This window comes from Mandrillus leucophaeus, unplaced genomic scaffold (assembly GCF_000951045.1).
Source record: "Mandrillus leucophaeus isolate KB7577 unplaced genomic scaffold, Mleu.le_1.0 Scaffold252, whole genome shotgun sequence".
NCBI classification, from domain to species: domain Eukaryota; kingdom Metazoa; phylum Chordata; class Mammalia; order Primates; family Cercopithecidae; genus Mandrillus; species Mandrillus leucophaeus.
In genome coordinates this window covers 357,888-381,500 of record NW_012102610.1, presented here as the reverse complement: position 1 = coordinate 381,500, position 23,613 = coordinate 357,888, and the positions used below count along the sequence as shown (strand labels likewise).

At 41.9% G+C, this 23,613-nt stretch overlaps 1 protein-coding gene across 4 annotated transcripts in view; it reads right to left on the bottom strand.

Annotated features, from left to right (window-relative positions):
- Positions 1–340: 340 nt before the first annotated feature.
- Positions 341–23,613, bottom strand: part of PPARG (peroxisome proliferator-activated receptor gamma) — a 164,995-nt gene continuing 141,722 nt past the window's right edge. For all 4 annotated transcript variants that reach the window (XM_011983594.1, XM_011983593.1, XM_011983591.1 and 1 more), the window contains 2 exons: positions 17,904–18,354; positions 341–799 (listed from right to left, as the gene is read on the bottom strand). In XM_011983594.1, the coding sequence (XP_011838984.1) occupies positions 552–799; positions 17,904–18,354 (699 nt within the window). In that variant the 3' untranslated portion in view covers positions 341–551. The remainder of the gene's footprint in view (positions 800–17,903; positions 18,355–23,613) is intronic.

Here is a 23,613-nt window from a genome sequence, read left to right as displayed (position 1 = left end):
AAGCAGATGTAGAGTTCCAAAAAGTTGTAAATTGAGTAAACAATTAATTTACTGAGAATGGAAGTATATCAGCAGTTCCACTCACATATTTTAAAATGTCTAAGAAGGAAAAGAAAAATAAAGGAAGAAGGAAAGGAAGGAAGGAAGGGAGGAAGGGTGCAAGGTAGGGAGGGAGGAAGGGAGGGAGGGAGGAAGGGAGGGAGGGAGAAAGGGAGGGAGAAAGGGAGGGAGGAAGGGAGGGAGGGAGGAAGGGAGGGAGGGAGCGAGGGAAGAAGGAAAAGAGGGAAAAAAGAAAGCCCAGGGGCTAGGGTGGGAAACACACAAGACTCAGTAAATGAAATACTACCAGCAATTTCATAATATGGTAATTTTTAATATTAAAAGTAAATTGTAAATGTGTCTTTATAAACAATATGCATAAAATAGATCATATTCTAAAACCGTTTCTTTTTAAAATGCTTTTTCACAGTAAATTTCTTAGGTGTCAGATTTTCCCTCAGAATAGTGCAACTGGAAGAAGGGAAATGTTGGCAGCGGCTCAGGACTCTCTGCTAGTACAAGTCCTTGTAGATCTCCTGCAGGAGCGGGTGAAGACTCATGTCTGTCTCCGTCTTCTTGATCACCTGCAGTAGCTGCACGTGTTCCGTGACAATCTGTCTGAGGTCTGTCATTTTCTGGAGCAGCTTGGCAAACAGCTGCGAGGACTCAGGGTGGTTCAGCTTCAGCTGGAGCTCCAGGGCTTGTAGCAGGTTGTCTTGAATGTCTTCAATGGGCTTCACATTCAGCAAACCTGGGCGATCTGGGGAAGCACAAATGGAAAACACAACACGGGGTTCAGTCAAAAAATCCTCTGGGCCCCGCCTCGGAGGCCTAGGGAGCTCTACCAAGCAACTTATCCGTGGTTTTGGTTTGTTTTGCTTTGTATCTTAAATAGGTGGGGAGCAAGGGTAAGCAGATAATGGGTGAGAACTGAGGATGTAATCAGAACCAAAATAATCAGAGGTCTTTGCAGGGGCTTTTTCTGGCCAGGATGGAATCTGTGTGGTCAGCTGATGGAGCATGGCATCAAAACAATTTCATTCCCCAAATGAAGTTTCCTCTGCTAACATGTTTCTACTCAGAAATTTCTTTTTTCCTTTTTTTTTTTTTTTTTTGAGATGGAGTCTTGCTCTGTCATCCAGGCTGGAGTGCAGTGGCACGACCTCAGCTCACTACAACCTATGCCTCCCGGGATCAAGCTATTCTCCTGCCTCAGCCTCCTGAGTAGCTGGGATGATAGGCGCTCACCACCACACCTTTCTAAATTTTTGTATTTTTAGTAGAGATAGGGTTTCACCATGTTGGCCACGCTTGTCTCAAACTCCTGACCTCAAGTGATCCACCCGCCTTGGCCTCCCAAAGTGCTGGGATTACAGGCATGAGCCACCACGCCCAGCCAGAAATCTCCTTTTCAACTTCTGCTCCTTCCTGATGAATCCATGTTTTATAGCTTCTACTCAGTTTCTTATCATAGCTTCAAATATGCTCTTTTCACAAATATGCTTTTAAAAAAAGGCTTGTCTTTTTGCTTGATTTGCTTATGCTGTGTTTGCTTAATATGGTGTATTTCCAAACGACAAAACACAGTTTTAAAATACTCATACATTTTAACAGAGGTTTCTTTTGAGTGGCAAGATTGTAAGCAATTTTCACTAGTTCTTCTTTAGATTTTTTCTTTAGTTCAATTTGCAAATGGTGAACTTAAATACCTTTTAAATATTTTACTTTTTCCTTTATGTAGATCTTGTTAGATTTATTCTCAAATACTTTATAGCTTCTATTGTGAATGGACCCTTCATTTTCATTACATCTAATATATCCCTGCTGATGTGTAGAAAACTAATTGATTTTAGTGTATTGAAACGATTCCAATTTTCTGAACTTTTGTCAGATCAAATAGCTTTTAATCATGGATTTTTACTTTTTTTGGATAGATACTTGTATCAGCAATGGTAGCTTTATTTATTTCTTCTTTTGCATCATTAACCTTTCTCATTTCCTCTTCTTGCCATAGTGTGTTGGCTAAAACCTCCAATATGGGATTAAATAATAGCAGCAATTCTTGTTTTATTCCTAACTTTGAAGGAAATGCTTCTAATGGTTTATCAGCAACTATGATGTTTGCTATAGATTATGGAGGACATGTTTTACTCCTGGCTTATCCAGGGGTTTAAAAATTTTAATTTGTTTTAGTCAGGAATGTTGTTGAATTTTTATCAAATGCTTTTACATTTCTCTATCTAAAGAGCTATGATATCTTGAAGAGTTATGGTTTTATCTTAACCTAGCACAGTGAATTACATTAACAGAGTTCCTTATACCCTTGTAGTCACTTGCTAATATTTTATTATAGGGTTTTTGTACTTGTAGGTGATACTGGTTTAGAATTATTTTGGGGGCCATTCTTTGCCTGTTTTAGTAACAATGTTAACTAGCCTTATACACTGAGTTGAGAAGTTTGCCTTCTGTGTCGACATAGTAATGATCTATTCCCTGACGGTTTCTTAGAATTTGTTTGCAGAACCATCTGAGCTTAATGATAAATCTATCATTATCTTTAATTTTTCTTCTATAGTTTTTATCTATTCAGGCTTTCTACTACTTATATGGTAAAGTTTTAGTAATTTATACTGGAATAAAGTTGTAGATGATATTGTCTTAGAATATGAAATGTATTTATTCATGCCCCTTAACTTAATCTTAACTTAATGCTTTTTCTTTTCTTTTTTTTGAGACAGAGTCTTAATCTGTTGCCCAGTGCAGTGGCATAATCATGGCTCACTGCAGCCTCCAACTCCTGGGTTCAGGTGATCCTCCTGCTTTAGCCTCCCAAGTAGCTGGGACTATAGGCATGAGCCACTACACCCAACTAATTTCTAATTTTTTTGTAGAGGTGGGGTCTTGCTACATAGCCCAGACTGGTCTTGAACTTCTGGCCTCAACCAATCCTCCTGCCTCAGCCTCCCAAAGTGCTGGGAACATAGGTATGAGCCACTGTGCCCAGCTCTTAGAGCTCTTTATTTGTGCATTCTCTCATTAAAAAAATCTGATTTGGCCGGAGAATGGCAGGAACCTGGGAGGCGGAGCTTGCAGTGAGCTGAGATCTGGCCACTGCACTCCAGCCTGGGCGACAGAGTAAGACTCCGTCTAAAAAAAAAAAAAAAAAAAATCTGATTTGTCAAAGGTTTATCTAGTTTTTGCTTTTTTAAAAAAACATAACTTTTGGTTTATTAATCAAGTCTGTTTTTAAACATTTTGTGTTTTGTTTTTAATTTATTGAATTCCTTTTTAAAACTTTCTTTAGGTTTACTTTCTTCTCTTTTTCTAGTTGTTTTGAGTTGAATGCTTAATTCATTTGGTTTGGTATTCCTTGTTTTCTAATAAATGCATTGAACCCTCCACATGTTCTTCTTAGTGCCACTTTGGTTTCATCCCATGGGCTTTGATCAATGGTACTCTCATAGTTCTTTTCTACACAGCTTGTCTTACAATTTTGATTTCATTTTTAACCTAAGAGTTATACAGAAGTATGTTTTTAAATTTCCAAGTAAAAAGTTTGGGTTTCAGTGTTTGTTTTCTCATCTCTAAGTTTTATTTTCTAATTTCCAGTTTGTTGCCTTGGGTTAGATTATAAGGTTTTCTCAGTAAGGCTCACCAAGAAGACAGGATATTCACTTGATCATCTATCTCGTATTGATTTCAAATTTGAGCTCTTGAAGGCTATTTATTTTCTTTTAAAAATTGTAACTCTTCTCTCCTTCATGGTATGAGTTTTACCCACCTTTAATATCCTTCATGACCTGGTCCTGGTCATCCTCTAGCCTCAGTTCTGTTTCATTTTGCTCCACGTTAAGCCATATTAATCTATTTCCATGCCAGGTTCCTCAAACACCCTATGTTCTGTCAGGACTCTGCACTTATTCAGATTTTATTCCTCCTGCCTGAAATGTTCTCACCTTCCCTTCACTCTTCTTATTGACTTCAACCATTTCTTCAAAATACAGACTGTGGTGGGATTTCATCCTGAAATCCTTCCTCAACAGTATCCCTTCCTCTCTCCTGTTCTTCTCATCTCCTTTCTCTGGGTCCCACAGCACCTTATAAACACCTCAATCACAGCTATACTAGTAGATTACATTCACTGAATGGTTATTATTTTCCAAAGATCATGCCAAGGGCCTTATATACAATATGCCATTTAATCTTCACAATAACCCCACGAGGTCATACTTTACAGAGGGAGAAATTAAGACTTAGAGAAAAAAGTTGCATCTTACCAAGATAGGCCACTTGCTAGTAAATGCAGAACTGATATTTGGATCTAAGTCTGTCTGGTTCCAAAGGTTCTGTTCTTATTCCTTATTATCTTGTATTGTAAGTTCTGACTTTCTTGTTTCTCCCCCATTAGACCATGAGGTAATAGAGGGCACAGACTGTGTTCTGATCGTTTCTGAACCACCAGTGGAAACACAGGAAGCATTTGGTCGACTGAGTTAATGAGTGAGAAGGCTGTTCTGGCCAAGAGCCCTGGATCGAAAAGCACAATTCTCTCGGCTGGTGAACAGGCCCGAAGGCAGAATCCCTACACAATGAAGAAGTCTCCTGTAAACTATGTTTTCCTGTGTCTAATAAACTCTAGTAACCTTTATCCATTGAGATGAGGCTCAAGAGAACAATGTGAGATGGCAGAGTGGTCTCAGAGTGGGATTTTCAGAACTCTAAATATTCTTCTAAGTTAACTTTCATATTTTTTTTTCCATTAAAGAAGGAAATTGGTCTTTAGTTTGATTTTTTTCCCTCTCAGGTCTCCAACATATCCCATTGACCAGAATAAGTATAAGTTTCTTTTTTAGATTTCAGCATTCAATCCTGGAACCATCAGCAAAAAATCTCAGATTCTGAGAAGGAACAAATGATCTGGTCCTGGCCTGGATAATTGGGCCCCTGGGAGCATGGGGCCTTCCTCACCGTTGCTATATGGGAATGAAAAAGCCACTGATGCTTCACTGAAAGCTGGGCCCTAGACTGGCACCTTGGTTTAATGACTACGGATCCTCCGGCTTGATAAATGCATGCATCTCAAAGGCCAGAGGCAGAGGTGTGTCTAAAGACAGGTGCCGAGAGAGGCCCTCCTCGGCCTGGGGTAGGCCTCTGCTAACTAGACACTGGCTCCTGAAACCTTTCTGCCGCTCCTCCTTCCTCCACCTGCTCCTTCTCTCTTTTTTTTTTTTTTTGGTAGAGACAGAATCTCTACATTGCCCAGGCTGCTCTTGCATGCTGGGCTCAAGAGATTTGTCCTCCTTGGCCCCGCAAAGTGCTGGGATGACAAGCGGGAGCCACTGCTCCCAGCCTCCTCCTTCCTCTTGAGCAGCACCACTGGGGTCAGCCCTTGGGCTGAGGAGATGATGTTAATCTACTAGGTTCCGTTTATCAAACCAAGCCCTAACATGCAACTGATCAGGGCTTGCTGGAAACACTTGGCTCCGATGCAGTGTCATGGAACTGGCCTCTCTAGGAGTGGAGAGGGATCTGGTTTGGATTTTCAAACCCCTCTTTGGCAAGTTATTCTTTATGATGTGATGGATGAAGCTTGGCTGAATTGCTGAAATTTTGTGGCCATGGAGTAAGTATATTTTCTGCAATGATAAGTTAGATCATTTACAGATCAGTCCCATTGTCCCCCTGACTGAGCCTCCGTTAAGGCAAGATGGTTTAGGGAAGGAGGGCAGCAGAGAAAAGTTGTATATTTTACATCTAAGGCTTTCACTCACCAGCTCTGTGACCTTAGGAAAACTGGTTAAGATCACTAGGCTCAATTTTCTTGTCTAAACAAAACAGATCAGACTAAATAGATAATCTCAAAAATCCTAATGCAAAAACTATAAGATTTATTCTCATTTGTAATTCCCTCTACATAATTCAGTTGGGGAAATATACTCAAACATCCAATTGAAAAAGCACATTAACATTAAACTTAAAACACCTGACTTACTTAAACAACAGAAAAGCTTCCTTTGGTCTTCAAGCTCTAGTCAACGGCAAAAGAGATCCATCCTGCCAGAGTTGTTCCCTACCCTCCACCCTCCAAGTGGTCACAACTCCCCACTAGTCTCTTTCCCTTTCTGTTCCACGCACATTCAGTCCTTTACTGAGCTAAGCCAGGTGCCACAGTTGTGCCACAGAAATCCATCCAAACACCCAGACTGTGCCAGGGCCTTTCTCTTCTCTCCATTCCCAACAGCCTAGTGCCTGAAAAGGCACTGCTCCCAGGAGGCCCACCTGAGATCCTCTCCCTGCACCTTGCTGAGGTTACAGTTGAGTATGGTGTAGGGCCAGGGCCAAGGGTCCTCTCTGCTCGGGTAGGCTGCCTAGAAGGCCCTTTTGGGAAGTGTGTGTGACTCAGACTCCAGGACTGAGCACTCCAGGAGGCTGGAGTCAATTACTAGTTCCCTACTCCCCAGGCTGTGAAGAATTGGGAAAGAAACCTTTCCGGTCTCCATCCACACGGTCCTGGAATTGATTACAGAGCACTGTTGATTATGGGCAAAGCTTCCATCTTATTCAGATCTGGTTCTGTGAAGTGGAGGGTTTATTCAAAGCAGATTCAAACATGCTGGTCCTCTTGAGATCTGCCCACCTGGGCTGGGTGTTTCCCTAGCACAGAGTTTCTCAGGAGGCGTCTCAATTAGGGAACCAGATGACCACAGCAGTCTCCTGAAGGAGAGGCAGAAAAACTAATGTGGGGGGTTTTGTCTCTATTGTAGGAGTTGCTCTCCCGGCTTTCCGCATCTTTTCCTATTGACTCTCTGATAGAGACTAAAGTGAAACTGACTGTCCCTAGGGCGTTAAAAAATAACAAAACCAAACACAAATCTGATTGCAGGGCAGCTGTAAACTGATCCACAGACAATGAAAGACCTTAGCTCAGGTGCAGGCCGAAAACTGGAGGGGAGGCAGGGCTACTTAGGGAACTCAGTACTTTGCAATTTAACTTCCTTTTGTGCTTCCTCTCAAGTTTCCTTTATTGCACTGCTCCCTAAATTCACAGGCATGTTCTAGGAGGCAGTGGATTGGGAAGCTGAAGACTTGAGTCCTGTCTCTCTTCCACTTAGTTTCTGTGGACAAATCATCTAATCTTTCTGGGTTTGGGCTTAGTTTTCAAGACAATGACATTTCTTTCATTAGCGCATGGTGAGAGTGAAATAGGTAGAGGAATTTTAGAACATATTATAATTCTTGTGTTCGTTCCAATAAAGGCAGTTTCCATGGGGTTGGGGTCAGGAGTGTAAGTAGGAGTGGATGGCATATCAACAGTCAGGAAATTGAAGGTTTCTGAGTTGTTCTTGGTTAGAGCAGAAATTCAGAAGCTCAAGAAAAATAATGCCTGATGCAGACACGTTTGGGGTGTCAGGCAAGTTCTCATTCCTGTAGTCGAGTGCATGTAGGCAAGGTGGTTTAAGAACAATAACAAAACAAAAAACCCACGGAGCCCCAATTCACTACTTCCTTGAAGAAATGATGCTGGGAATTTGGGGGTACTTTTCTGATCCAACCATCAGAATCACAGTGGGCCTACACGGAATTCAGCAAAGTACCACGGTGTGGCCTATAGCAATTCCTTCCCACCATCCTACCGATAGGGAAAGATCATTTAGCAAAGTTATACATGTGTCCTCTTCATATTTAAATTTGAATTGGAGCTTGGTCTAGTGCAGGGATGATCAATTCTGGCTACATATTAAAATTATCTGGGGAGACTAAAAAAGCAAACAAATGCCTGGGAGCCATCCCTAGAGATTCTGACTCACTTGGCCTGGGGTATGACCTTCAGGATTTTTAATAGTTCCTGGGTGATTCTAATGTGTGGCCAGGGGTGCACACTACCAGCTGAGTGAGAAGCAGTTGGAATTACAACTCTGCAAGCTAGGTAACCTTGGACAAGTTCCCTCACCTTTCTATACCTCGGTTTCCTCACTTTAACAACTGGAGCTGTAGCGGCAATTTAACTCATAATGTTGCTTAGAGGACTGACGGACATACGGAAGGTGCTTAGCACAGTGTCTGTTGCACAGTAAATTAGCTATCACTATTTTCATTACTGCTCTGTAACCGTGCCTCATTTTCTTCCTACCTTTCTTTTCCTCTCATTTCTCTGATTTTCTTGGGTCCTTTCTATATTTTTCCTATTCTTTCTTCCTCAATTATTGCTTTCTTCATCCTTTTTTACTTTCTCTTCAGCCTCCCCCCCCTCCACCCCCGCCCCCCGCTGCTTTCCGGATGTTTTCCCCTTTTTATTCCTGGGCCTGCACCTTGCTGGGTATTTATAAGAACGCTAGCAAGGCCACCTTACATTAATCAGGGGTCTGAGCCATGGATGATTTGAAGAGTAATGTAGTTTACTGCTGCTTTCAGGGAAAGGGGATAACATAAAATAGAGATCTTGCAAATGCTTTGACAAACAGATAAAGATCATCTGTAACCAGCACATTCTGCAGTGAACACACATGTTGCTGGTACAGCCTTCACTCTGAAGTGGGTTAACATTCTGACACTCGCCGGTTTAAATAACAGTTTCACATTTAATTGCTTCCCCTATCTATGCCTGATAACAATAATATATATGACTGGGCCGGGATGGTGGAGCGGGATAACCATAATAAAATCAAACCAGCCAATATTTTCTTTGATCCGCCCATTAAATAGCGATTACATCTCAACTTGCCTCATCTCAGACACTCTACTCCCACCTCTAATATGCAACTCCCAAACCACAAACCAGAGCACAAGCCCATCTAGTGACAGGGTGGGCAACCCTTTCCTGTGTGCCCTGTTCAAAGCCCCTCCACTTGACAGCACCACCAGTGGAAAGTGAGCATGGGCTGTCATTTCCGGGTCTCTCAGAGTGAAAATGGAACCTGAGATTTCTGTCCCACCCAGGGAAGCCCTTGTGTCCCTACTTCTGTACACCCTGCGGTTAGGGGCCCCTTGTCGTTCTAGTCATTCCAGGTCACTCAATTTATATCCAGCCACGTGGTTTGCTCCCCACCTTTTTGTCAGGACCAGGGGAGCCGTCTGCAGTCCCTGCTTAAGCCTAGTGGTGTATGTACATTTCTGCTTCTTCTCTGTCCAAGAAGAAATCTGACTGGGGCTGGAAATGCGGGGTGGGAGGTAGAGGAAGAAGGGTGGTGCTGAAATAGGAAGAATGATCCCTTCCAAGTCTCCCACTAACCTGCCATCTCCATGCCCTGAATCCATCTGGTGGCTCTACCCTGCGATGCTCTGGGCAGGATAAGGGGAGGGAAAGGAAGAGAGAAGGGAAGACTAAGAACTCCTACCCTTCCTTACTCCCTCAACCTCTGGAAATGGCAACAGCACACCAAGGGCAGTAAGTGAAGTTAAAACCTGCCAGGTATGACTTTTCTCCACCCCGCTCCCCCGCTGTGCTCCTTGCCAATGTCTCTGAGAAAAACCTGTGATCTCAGAACACAGGCACACTCTCTAAATATGGTCTAAACACATGAAGTCCCCAAAAAGTTCATGGGCATTCCTGAAGGCTGGGAATCCAGCAGTCCTGCCATTCCCTGTCTCCTTTGGGGGCCACAGGACGTCCGAATCCTCCCCACTTCGAGGCCCTCCCCTTCCTCCAGGATCTCTTTCCTTCTGGGTTTTGTTCTCAATCCACACCTAATCCCCTTAAAGTGATAGTTGATAAAGCGATTAGCTGATATTTCCTAGGGGTATTTATATTGTAATAAGCGATCTTAAGAATCACTGTTGGTGGCATTTCAAGCAATGTGACTGGCAGGATTGAGTGGCGCTGCTTCAAATTATATCATATAGGGCAAAAGGGAAAATCAGCATTTACTGTGTGCTGAACATGTCCTGGGCATTGTGCCAGAGGCTTCACATCATGTTATTTGGTTTGCTCAGGGTACTGATAAGGAAATTAAGGCTCAGGGAGGTAAATAATTGCCGCAAGCACACATCTAGGAAGAGAGTGGGGATTTGGAACTCCTGTTCATCTGATTCCAGGGCTTTACACTGTGCCAGCCTGCCTCTTCTGGTCTCCCTACTTGTGACACTGGTGAGCCCTCCAAAGATTTCTCTAGGACTGATTGATGCCTTCACTACCTGTATCTGTTAGGAGTGACTTGAACCAGTGCTGGGTTTTCATTCTTCCTCACTTGCAGATGATCTGTCTGAACGTCTTGGTGAACTGTGCCAGTCTGGAAGGCTGCCTGGGGTCACTCAGAGTTTAAACACATATTGTGAGAGCCCAAAATGATAAAGTACCCCAGAAAGCAGCCCCGACTGACCGGCTGAGCCTCTTCCAGGACTGCCGGTGTGGGGTCAGGAATGACTCAGCATTCGACCCAATAGTCAGTCTCTGAGGGCAAATCCAATTGCTTGCTTGCTCACTGGGATGGTCCCAGCCTACCATGCCTGGGCTGGGGAAGGGGTTTTATTTCTCAACAGTCACAGATAAAGATGCTTCTATATTTTACAAACAACAAAAGCCTGTATATGTATATGTTTAAAGTATATCAGATGATTCTAGGATGTTTCATCTCCTCCCCATCGTTCTATCCCCGCCCTCAGCTCTCTGGTTTTTAGAAATTCGGTGCCAGTTGAAAACTCATAAATAAACTTCACCTTTGTCAAACCAAGTCTACGGGGTTATGAAAATGGTGAACTAATGGGACATTTCTAGATAACTCAAAGCGAGTCATTATTCAAAGCCATTCTGCCAACTAGCTGGGGGGGCAGGGTGAGAGGAGTGGCCTAAGAGAAGAGCCTCATAAGCTATGCAGAAACAACATAGGTGCCCGTAAAATTTTTTTCCAGTTAATAAATAAGTGCTATTACTCTCGGACACAATCGTAGCCCAGATAGGGGACAGGAACTATGCAATAACACTCTTTGGCTGTCGTCCTGCTCAAGAGAAAGCAGATATCCTTGTTTATTTGCAATATTACAAGAAAAGAGAGAAAAACAACTTTCGCCATGTAGGCACCAGTCTGTCTTGTCCAAAAAAACTCTACGGATGAGGGAGCTAAATCTTTAGCTGGTACAGGAGAGGTGGGAGAAAGTGGGCTGATTGTTGTTCACAGTATTTTTAATATCTATGTTTTGTAATATTTTGGGTTTGGTCTCCTCTCCAGTTAACTAGTAATGCAGATGATAGCAGATGAAGAGGGGGTGGAAGGCACTGGGCTGTGCAGAAGCAGAGACTCCATAAGCCGGAGTTTCCTCCAGGAAAGCAATGGCCTATTCAAGCAAGTGCACCCAGCCTTTTGTTCCAGAGAGAAGACGACACTTTCCATTTTAGAGCTGGGAACAGTTTCAAGATTTTGAAGGGCAGCTATGGGACAGTGAAGAGAGATGAATACACCCAAACCCAGTGCTCCTCAAACTCAGTGCTGATGGAACACTGGTGTTCTGTGAGCCGGAGCGAGCGTTCTGCTGTGACAGCTGCGTCAGGGTTATTCTGTGTGTTTCTGAAGGGCAGGAAGAAATGAAGGGACTGGATGGTATTTCAACAATTTAACATTCCTCTCATACATTTTTCTGCAACCACTTATCTATATTAGAACCCAGTATAAGATGGTATCTCATTAAGCAGAGATGTGTTTACTCAGTTATTTAAAGTTTACTGTCCATTTTTGTGGGGAGTGCTGCAAACAGTACCATTATTTCCAGCTATCTGCTGGAAATTTAAGAACCAGAACACCAGTCTTCAGCCCTATCACCAGGCCCTATTCCTTCCTTAAGTAATTTTCAAAACCTAGGGTGTTAATTTTGTTAGACACATTAAAATGGTGTCTTAAGGAGGACTTTGGATATTACGAAGCAATATCTGAACTATAATCTGGAGATGCTTTTTCTTTTCTTTTTTTTTTTTTTTTGAGACAGGGTCTCACTCTGTTGCCGGCTGGAGTGCAGTGGCACAATCACAGCTCACTGCAGCCTCAAATTCCTGGGCTTAAGCAATCCTCCTTCCTCGGCCTCTAGAGTAGCTTGGACTACACATGCATGCACCGCCACACCTGGCTAATTTTTGTATTTTTTGTAGAGACGAAGTCTCCTTATGTTGCCCAGGCTGGTCTCAAACCTCTGGGCTCAAGGGATCCTCCCAATTCGGTTTCCCAAAATGTTGGGATTACAGATATGAGCCATTGTGCCTGGCCTTGGAAGTTCTTAATTACAGTATCTGGAGGCAATATGGAAATAGGCAGTTTTTGATAACTGCCAAAGAACTCTAGGACCGAAGCAATTAATTGAAATGCTTCCATATCTCAATATACAAAAGGCAGCAGGGTCTAATGGTTAAGTGCACCAGTTTCAAAGTCTGAGAGGCCTGGGTCTGAAACTTGGCCTCACTGATTAACAGCTCTTTGACCTTTGGCAAACTGCTTAACCTCTATAAATTTCCATTTTCTCCATCTATAAAAAGGAGGCAAAAAAAGTCCATGTATGCAGCCATGCAGTCTTCCTTCCAAGAAACCCAAACAAACAGATTATGGATGTATATAAAGTGGCCAGGACAGATTCTCCCACATACTGAAGCTTTCAACAAAAGGTAGGTAGTTTTATTATCATTTCAGATGATTATTCACTCAACAAGCATTTATTGAATAACTTATTCTGGGCTAGCACTAGGCTTTGATTCTACTTTAATTCCAACAAATTTTACAAAAATGTATCTATCTGGTATGACCCATGGGGGAGCCCCAGGGGCCTAGGTTACTCACCTAACTAGGTGTTATCCAATTAACATAAAATATCTGCTCCTCTTTGATCTATAAATGCATAGCAATGAAACAACTTCCCTGCTTCTACCCTATTCTCCTTGCCCACTCAACAGCAGAAAAGTCTATGATCATGCCAAGAACAGCCCTCCAAAGTGGCTTCACAGAGAAGGAACAGTGCCGGAACTGCTGGAAAAAGAAGGAGCTGCCCTCGAGGTGGTTTGCGTCACCAAGCCAGACTCAGGAGGGCACAGGAGGACGCTGGATGACTTGCCATTTGCGGCCATTGTAGTGATATCGGCAGCTCCTCTGTCATTAGGACAGCGATGGCAATTTGCCTTGAAAAATATATTGTAAAATCCAGTGAATTTCCTCCCCTGTATCTTGGAGGTTTAGGAAGAACTGAAATGGATTCCAAACTGTTTTGAATTAACAAAAAGAGCTTTTGCCTGTTGCAGAGTTCCAGCTGGAACTCTCCTAGACTTTTTCTTCACAAAACAGCAAACACTCAAGGGGGCAAAACATCCACCAGAGTGTCCTGGGGCTTGTCAGCTTCACTGAGCTTTATGCTTGGCTTTGGCTGCTGGGTAGGTTTTGGGAGTTTGCTAGGGTGGCTGGCATGATGTTGCGGCGCCAGTTGCAAACATGGCTTTGCTGGAGGCAGTTTTATTACTCTTGACGCCGCCCAGCCTGTCAGTAAGACTAGGGAGTGCAAGGAAAGTTATTGCTTACCATGATGACCAAGGAAGCACTGTTCCTGGCTTCTAGATATGGGCCTACTTTAGGGATACAGTGAAGAGAGAGCAGGTTGCAGCCACTAACACAAGAGTGAGTTTATTGACCACAATCCACTGACTAGAGCCAGAGGGGGCAGTTAGGACACCCAGGTTTCAATGTTAGTTCCATTGTGGCACTAGTTGTTGAATCTTACACAAATCGCTTAAGTCTATGACCCTCACTTTTCTTTCTGTGAAATGAGAATTAAGAGCCTAGGAGCACTGTCAGGATTGAATGAGAGAATGTACATGAAATGCTCTTAAAAAGGTACAAAGTCCTGAACTTTGGTTCTAGAATAGGTTGCTGTTCCTTTTATTTAGTTTAATTTTTGTCCCCAAGCTCAGGGGAGAGAGAGGGGAGAAAGACTCAAGAAGAACTAGGTCATCTTTCTCAGCAGCTTGATTTGAGAGCTGAGTGAACAGCGGAGATGCTAAGCCCGGGCAAATCTAAGTACCAATCAAATGGTATCAGCAGTTTTTAAGGCTGAAGTTTAATGGCAGCAATCTTAGGTAGCAACTCCAGTTTCCCCAGCAAATACTGAGTTGGGTCAAATCAGTTACTTTCATCTAAAAATCTCCTCTTTGGGTCCTCTAGGGACACCCCCATTAATCCCCAATTCCTTACCCCCGCCCACTCTTAGATGATGCACATCTTGCTCATCTTTCTTTTAGTCTGGGGCCCTAAATGCCTTTGCTGAAGTGAAGTTCTTCTGTGAGTCCACAGCCAGCTCAGGAGGAGGCCAACTGGATCCCCACCAAAAGCACTTCTTTCTGAAACCACCAAAGTAATTGATAGACTTTAGAGTAAACTGCAGAGGAGAAAAGAATCACTCTTGTTAAGACTGGGTAGGATCAGAAATTTGTTTAGTGGATGAAAGCCTTTTGCTTAGCTGAATGGAAAATCCGGAATAGGAGGAAAAACCAATTGAGAATTTTGTCTTACTCTAATGAAGCACAATCAAGGAGGTGGATCTCATCCTCTATGCCTGAGACTCAGATCTCACTTCATAAAGCCCAGAATTCTCATGACTGTTTCTTGTGTAGACCTTGCCTAGTAGAAACTAAGTACCTTTGAATGGCTCATTTCAAATGCTTCCCTTCGTGTATGTGGGTAGGAATACAAACTGCTATGAACATACACATATATGAATGTATATATCTATATATACATGAGTGTGCATGTAAACTTCTTGATAGGAAAAATAGGACTTTGTTAATTCTATTTTATCCTGAGGGCAAAGCCCTTTACTTTTCACTTACACCTTTCTGTACTCTTTCAATTATAAGATGACCGTGTATTACTTTTATTTAAAAAGTTAATGAAAAGTCGGCTGGGCACGGTGGCTCATGCCTGTAATCCCAGCACTTTGGGAGGCTGAGGTGGGCGGATCACAAGGTCAGGAGATCGGGATCATCCTAGCTAACATGGTGAAACCCCGTCTCTATGAAAAATACAAAAAATTAGCCGGGCGTGGTGGCAGGCGCCTGCAGTCCCAGCTACTTGGGAGGCTGAGGCAGGAGAATGGTTTGAACCCGGGAGGCGGAGCTTGCAGTGAGCAGAGATAGCGCCGCTGCACTCCAGCCTGGGCGACAGAGTGAGACTCCATCTCAAAAAAAAAAAAAGTTAATGAAAAGTATTAACGAAGAGTATGTAATGACATGGGAAATTGACTAAGTGAAAAGAATAGACATGGGATATATAGTATGCTTAGGAAAAATATTTGAAATAAATTAAATATTAATATATTTCCAAATTTTATTAAAAATAAAATGTGCCTTAAAATGGCAGATAAATAGTCTGGGTGCAGTGGCTCATGCCTGCAATGCCAGCACTTTGGGAGACCGAGGCAGGTGGATCATCTGAGGTCAGGAGCTTGAGACCAGACTGGCCAACATGGTGAAACCCTGTCTCTAGTAAAAATGCAAAAATTAGCTGGGTGTGGTGGTACATTTCTGTAATCCCAGCTACTAGGGAGGCTGAGGCAGGAGAGTCGCTTGAACCTGGGAGGAGGAAAACCCGGTTGTAGTGAGTGGAGATCACGCCACTGCAAGACAGAACGAGACTCCATTTCAAAAAATAAAATAAAATAAAATGAAGTAAAATAAAATACAAGATAAATAATATCAACTGTTTTTCTAAACTGGTTTTTCAAAATGTAATATTTTTCTTCTGGCAAGCCTTATACTGGAATCTCATCCTTTTTTGCTGAATTAATCAAAGATACCAGAGAGTCAGGGATTAATTTAGGAAGTAGATGTGGTCAAGATATTAAACCATGTCAGGTAGTATATTTTTGTTCTATTAAACGTAATATCGGCCGGGCGCGGTGGCTCATGCCTGTAATCCTAGCACTTTGGGAGGCCGAGGCAGGCGGATCACCAGAGGTCAGGAGTTCGAGACCAGCCTGACCAATACGATGAAACTCTGTCTCTACTAAAAATACAAAAATTAGCCGAGTGTGGTGGTATGTGCCTGTAATCCCAGCTACTCGGGAGGCTGAGACAGGAGAATCCCTTAAACCCGGGAGGTGGAGGTTGCAGTGAGCCGAGATCGTGCCATTGCACTCCTGCCTGGGCAACAAGAGCGAGAGTTTGGCTCAAAAACAAAAAACAAACAACAACAATAAAAAGCTATAATATCAAGTAGTTATTTTAAAGCGAATCACAACTGGACCCTGGACTTACAGCTCCAAAGGTAAACTATGGGTATTGTGATCTATTTGCACCCTAGGCATTTGAAGGCCGGTATTCCACATGATGTGATGGTAGAGAGTGTAGAGTCTGAGCCAGCATGCCTGGTTCACAGTCCTGTCTCCATCTTTTGCTAGCCACGTGACCTCAGGCAAATGAGAAAACCTCTCAGCGCTTTGGTTTCCTCATTTGTAAAATGGTCCTTACTTCCCTGAATTGTTGTAAGGATTGAATAAATATGCACAAAGTGCTTAGAATACTGCCTAGCAAATACTAAATAAATGTTTGCTGTTCTTATGACTACTGCACTATGCACCTGATTTCAGAAACATTCTCCTTTCAACTGGACAACAAAAGATCATGCTCTTTATAACACATTGTGCAGTTATACACAGTTTACCACTATCCCCCGATGGGTTTTTCACAGAGGATATACTTTAAAGTACCTATAAAAAGCTCACCTGAAGTCCACTTCAGTAGGAAAACTTGCCACTTAAAAAATGTTTTATACAGAGAGATGAAAGTAAAACTTTCTTCTACTCATGAGAGGCTATTGAAAGTAAAGTTTAGATTGGGCGTGGTGGCTTATGCCTATAATCCCAGAGCTTTGGGGGACCAAGGCGAGAAGATCACTTGAGGTAAGGAATCTGAAACCAGCCTGGGCAACATAACGAGACTTCATCTCTACAAAAAAATTTTAAAAATTAGCAGGGCATGTTGGTGTGCCCCTGTAGTCCTGGCTACTCAGGGGGCTGAGGTGGGAGAATCACTTGAGCCCAACTATAAAATGGCCATGTATTACTTCTATGAAGTGGCATGATCATAGCTTACTAACTGCAGTTAGAAGCTGCAGTGAGCTATGATCATGCAACTGCACTCCAGTTTGGGTGACAGAGTGAGGCCCTGTCTCACAAAAAGAAAAAAAAAAAAAAAGGAAAGGAAAAAAAAGCCACATTCAGTAAAAATCTGGCTTTTGGAACTGGTTAGTCAGATCACGTACTTGCAGGGCCAAAAATACAACAAATTGCTAAATAACTAAATTTATTTCTATGTTGTGTGTTCGGTTCAGATTGCATTCTTAATCACAACCAACTACCTCACAAAGGTATTTTGAAGGGAAGTCATCAGAGGAATCCACACAAGAGAGTGGGTGGAGGTCAGTAGGTATGCCTTAATTCCTGATATCACGAAAGCAATTCAAAGTAGTATCTTACTGTTGGAAGGGCAGGAGCATGATTTGACCAGAAACACTTAGTAGTTCCTTCTCTACGTCAAGTAAGCATTGTCTTAAGCAAAGTTATACATGCCATTACTTACAGGAACCAAAGATTAGATTGGCCTCTAATCTTCCTTTCTGGAAAGGAAAGAAAGAGAAAAAGAAAAGAAAAAGAAGAGGGCATTTGATTGGAAAAACTGTATTGTTGAGGGAAGAAAGAGAAGATCCTGGGTTACTCATAACTTTCATACTGCAAACTTATGATACTCTTTCTTGGTACAGCGTTTTGCACGTGTAGAGGTGATTCATGGCATTATGCCATTGGCACTTAAAGCGACAAAGAACGCAGACTAATAAGGAAATCCAAAATTCTTTTGGCCATCCCACCATCATCCCACCCTCTTTCATAGACGATCAAAAGACAAATCTTACCTCCACTGAGAATAATGACAGCAATAAATATTGCCAAGTCGCTGTCATCTAATTCCAGTGCATTGAACTTCACAGCAAACTCAAACTTGGGCTCCATAAAGTCACCAAAAGGCTTTCGCAGGCTCTTTAGAAATTCCCTTGTCATGAAGCCTTGGCCCTCGGATATGAGAACCCCATCTTTATTCATCAAGGAGGCCAGCATTGTGTAAATGATCTCATGGACTCCATATTTGAGGAGAGTTACTTGGTCGTTCAAGTCAAGATTTACGAAACCAGGAATGCTTTTGGCATACTCTGTGATCTCCTGCACAGCCTCCACGGAGCGAAACTGGCAGCCCTGAAAGATGCGGATGGCCACCTCTTTGCTCTGCTCCTGCAGCGGGGTGATGTGTTTGAACTTGATTTTATCTTCTCCCATCATTAAGGAATTCATGTCATAGATAACGAATGGCTGCAAATAAAACAGGGAAAACATGGGTGACTTGGAGATTTCTAACTTAGTGAATGCCATCCCAGTTCAGAAAACTGTTTCTTTATGTAAACTTGCTTTGCTAACTAAAATCTTTAAAGCTGAAGATGCTTAATAATGAGAAAATACTCTCAAGTTCTTTTATTCATCTTAATTATCTTCTGGGACCAAACATATTTCACCAATTTTGGTCTTCTTTCCCTTTAATTCACACTGTAACACTTTACCTATGACTGGCTAAGCATCCCAATTTCTTTTGTTTGGGGAGTCTTCACTGTTGATTTTTATATTTATTTATTTATTTTGTTTGTTTTTGAGACAGAGTCTTGCTCTGCTGCCCAGCCTGAATTACAGTGGCACAATCAGGGTTCACTGCAACCTCCACCTCCCAGGTTTAAACAATTCTCATGCCTCAGCCTCCTGGGTAGCTGGGATTACAGGCACACACTGCCACGCTCGGCTGGTTTTTGTATTTTTAGTAGAGACAGGTTTTCACCATGTTGGCCAGGCTGGTCTTGAACTCCTGGCCTCAAGTGATCTGCCCGCCTTGGCCTCCCAAAGTGCTGGGATTCCAGGCGTGAGCCACCATGCCCAGCCAATTGTTGATTTTTAAAATGATACAAAATCTACTGTTTATCTTGGCTTTCAATGAAATACACTTTTAACCTTCTTTCAATAAAAAATCATTTCAGCAACTCAGGGTTGAAAATACCCACTTGAACATAAAGCAACTTTAGAGGCTTAAAACAATTTTTTTTTCTTAAAATTTTTTTTTCCTTTTCCTTTGTTCTCCTTCACGAGTAATAACTTTTCAGTTTTAGATGAAATCCTCTCAGATCGCAAATGAAACTATGTGCACATAAAAGATGCTTAACTATTAAAAAATCACTCTGAAAGCAGATTAGAGCTATTGAACCAAGAAAATGTCTATTTCTTTTTTTAATGCTCTGGAAGCCATCTATTTCACAAAGAGCAGATATAGAAGGCCTATAGGTGAAAGCTGCAAAAAACAGTTTTGAATTTATATTTTAAAATATCTGTCCTTACAGGTCAACCAATAAAATACATGCCCCAGTTACTTAAGTTTGCAATAGGCTGCTTTCAAAAGTTAAGTCATTTGGTCATGACATTATCTCTCTCTCACTTCCCTTGTATAGAACTAACCAAAGTCTGTAGTCATTGAGAAATTCTCAAGGCTGCTCTAAGGGGCAACATTTTACTTACACCGGATACACTGAAAGACACATAAGAAGTTAAACCTTGAATCCTGTTCAAATACTTGTATACCTGAAAACACTGGAAGAAGAGCTGAGGGTATCTGCATTCTAGCTTTGGTTCTGTGGTGAACTATGCGACTTAAGAAAAGTCATTTACCTTTCCTAGGCCTTAAATTTCTCAATCAGGGGTTTCCACCTCTTCTCCAGAGGAAATTCTAGTTGTATTTCTCAGCAGCAGGATGTGTGTGGGGAGTGGGCATGTGTGTGGAGAGCTGTGAGTGTGCATGCACAACAAACATGAAGTCTCTGATGGACTAAAAGTAGACATTGTTTTGAGCAAAGATGTTGAGAATTCTCTCCTGAATGGGCACAGAGAAGGTGCATGAGTGGCCATGGCAGCTGGCTTCAAGATGCACTGGTTGGAGATTCTATTCATATCTATGGAACTCTATGATTTTCATCAAAAGATTAAGTTTGTTCTACACTGGAGGAAGTAACACCAACATTAAGGACTCTCAGATGTTAAATATATTTCCAAACTTGTACGTCACGTCAACACCCTTTACTGGAGTTATTCTGGAAGTTTTTACTTTTGTTACAAAAAAATTCACTTCAACTGTACTACTTACCAAACTCCAAAAGGGGACAGATGTGAGGACCCCAGAACAGGTTTACCTGGTGGCTCTAATTTTTCAAGGGACCAAACTGTCCGTACCATATTTCTTAAACATTTCGCTTGGGTGGTTTTTTTCCCCTTTTCTTTTTTTCTTTTCAGGATTAATATTATTAATGGGAGAAATAAAAGGGGGGCAGAGCAAGTAACATCAATGAAAATTTACTGTATTTTTCCAGAATGTCAGGTTCTAATTATGAGAAAAATTTGAATGGATAATGATGCTGTCACAGAACCTAGAGAAAACGTGTTTCTTTGTCCTACAGGCATTTTATAGTGTATTATAATATATATTAATGAAATACTGACTTTCTTTTTCTAAAAAAAGATTATTTCATTTTTTGAGATGAGGTCTTGCTATGTTGCCCGGGCTGGTCTTGAACTCCTGGGCTCAAGCAATCGTCCTGCTTTGGCCTCCCTAAGTGCGTGCTAGGGTTACAGGTGTGAGCCACCACAAGCAGCCTTTATTGGCTTTCTTTAATGTCATGAGAAAATGATGGTCTGGACACCTGAAAAGACCAACTGCACATGCAGGAGGACAAATAACATGAATACAAAATCATCGCCTTTTCACATGTGGAAAGACTGTACCCAGAACTGCCCACTTCAACTTTCAGAGGAGCTTCTGCTCAACCATTTGGCTTCTTGGCACAGAACATATGCATGAAATTCTTTCACCTCCATGTAAGTGATTTATCTGGAAGTATGCCCTGATAAATCACCCTTGTCACTCTTCCCCTTTACTTCCCCTGTCCCCTCATATAAAGCTCCAGGTTCCTGTTTTCGAAACTCTGTAATAGTTGAACACAGGGCACAAAATCCTGCTAATTTTCTCTCCCAATTTAACAACAATGTGACTTTAACCCCTTGGCAATTGATGTTGGTCAGGATTTCCTGGCAGTAAATACTCAAGGACAGAGAGAGGAATCAGCACCCCACCATCATGCCAAACCATTTCAGTTTTTTTTTTTTTTTTTTTTGAGATGGAGTTTCGCTCCTGTTGCCCAGGCTGGAGTGCAATGGCGCGATCTAGGCTCCACTTCCCGGGTTCAAGCGATTCTCCTCAGCCTCCAGAGTAGCTGGGATTACAGGCATCCACCACCACGCCCGGCTACTTTTTTTTTTTTTTTTTAGTAGAGACTGGGTTTCGCCATGTCGGCCAGGCTGGTCTTGAACTCCTGGCCTCAGGTGATCCACCCACCTTGGCCTCACAAAGTGATGGGATTACAGGCATGAGCCACTGCGCCAGGCTCCATTTCAGCTTTTTCAGTCCTTTCTGCATTCTGAAGAAGAGGTGAACTAGCAGAGAATTCTAGGTGTTGACATGCAAATGAACACCAGTTGTTTTTTTTTTTTCCTAGTCATATCTGATTATACTGTTTTCACTGCATTTCTGAAGGCTGCATAGATTCTTTCTCTGTCAAACTGCAAGAGAGATCCCTGGGTGGGCGTGGTCTGCCTTTCTTTGCAACCAATTCACCAATTCTTAGATTGCAGACAGTTCACTTAGGCGTTACTTTCATATTTCACAGGGAACCTCCTTACCTTTAAACCTAGAGAGAAGATCGTGGCCAGCCTGCTTCATGGAGAGAGAACCTTTTAAAACCCTGGTCAAATTTGGTCTGCATAATTTTATCTTGAATCATTAATTTAACATGACATTTGGTACAATGTTCCATACAAAATGTACTGTACTTCCACGGCCGTGTTTTTGTATTTTTTACAAAGCAAAGTGGAGTTCTTACACTTTCCATCAGCCTGGACAGTATTATCCAAAGATTGCCATTATAGCAGCCGTATCATTCTCAAATTTTGTCTTAATGATTTAACACTTCTAGTTTGGGGCTAATAGGTTATTTATCTTCAGACCCTACATCAAATGGCTGGGTAAGCGTCCCTCCTTAACAGGAAGGAAAGCTTAATTACAGCTAGGACATGATGGGGTGAATTCAGGTTTTGTGGTGCATAAAATGTACACAGTAGTGGGGCCTCTCTAAGGAAGGTACTACAAATTATGAGAATAAAATTGCTTGGGCCCTTCCCGAAGCACTGGAAGGGGCTCTGCACAAGGGAAGGGCCCCATGAAGCTTCATTAGCTTCATAGCGAATCTGTCACTGGTCATTGTGTGCTTGCGCTTTTCATATATTGGACAGACCAGAATAGAATGAAGAAAGCTGCACTTGAACCCAGTGTTTCTCCAGGAAAGCAAAAAGATTTCTGTAAGGAGAAATCAATTTTTTGAGGGATACATCAAATATAATTAATTTTGATATATTTAAATTTTCAATATTTTGACACATTTTGATTTTCAATTTTGACATATTTTGATTTTCAAAAATATATTTTGATTTTCAGAATAGGATTAAAGTACTGTTTTATATAGATGAGTAAATTCAATTATGGTATGCTTCCTATGTAGAATACAAAGACAATGGGGGAAATGGGATTAATGATGAAAATAGAGTAATTAATTTTTTTTAACCTTTTTGAATGGAGTAATAGAACAGTACTGTTCCTGAGAAATCCAATAACATCAGCATTTTAACATGAGTTATGAAAGGTATTATACATGAATGCTCTATGTTTATAATCCTTTTGAATAACAAAATAGCAAGCTAAGGAATTTTCATAAACATGAAAATCACTCAAAAAGCACAGGGTATTCTGGGTGACTTTTCTAATTTGGCAGCTTGAATGAGTGTAGTCAACCCGTCTACCCTCTCTCAATCACTTGAGGTAACCCTGTCAGAGTAAAAACTGGCTTGGAAAAATGTGGGCCTCATCAAGTGTGGCTTTCCTGATGTTCCTAGTTTTACCAGGGCAAAACACTGAATTCTTAGGGCTCATCTTCATTTTGTTTCCTTCCTCCTTTTTACACATCTGACTTTCATCACCTGTGGCACGCGTGGTTCTCCTCGGTTAGCTACAATCCAAAATTCATTGGTTTGGTTTCCTCAGCCTCTTGCTGGTTTCTGCCCGTTGTTCCTATTTCCCTCTTGTTGAGAACCATGAGATTTATAGGACAAAAGGGGTCTTCAGAAATAATCTGCCCCATCATTCTCTGACTAATGAATAAACGGAAGCCAGAGACATTCCAAAGTCAAAGTGCCATTTATAGCAAACCGGGAACTAGAACCTAAGTCCTGATTCTGGGTTGAGAACTTTTCCCTTTCCATTGCTTTCCATAGGACTTCCTCACTTCTTTTTTTCCTTTTAAAATGATTATTCTAGGATGAACTGGAGATTTTAAACTAACGCTCTTACATGCTGGGGTCTTGGGGCAGTGCCTTTTGAATGACTGTTTCCTAGAGGTGCTGGTGGAGTGCTGTGTGTGACAGAAGTGAAGTTTG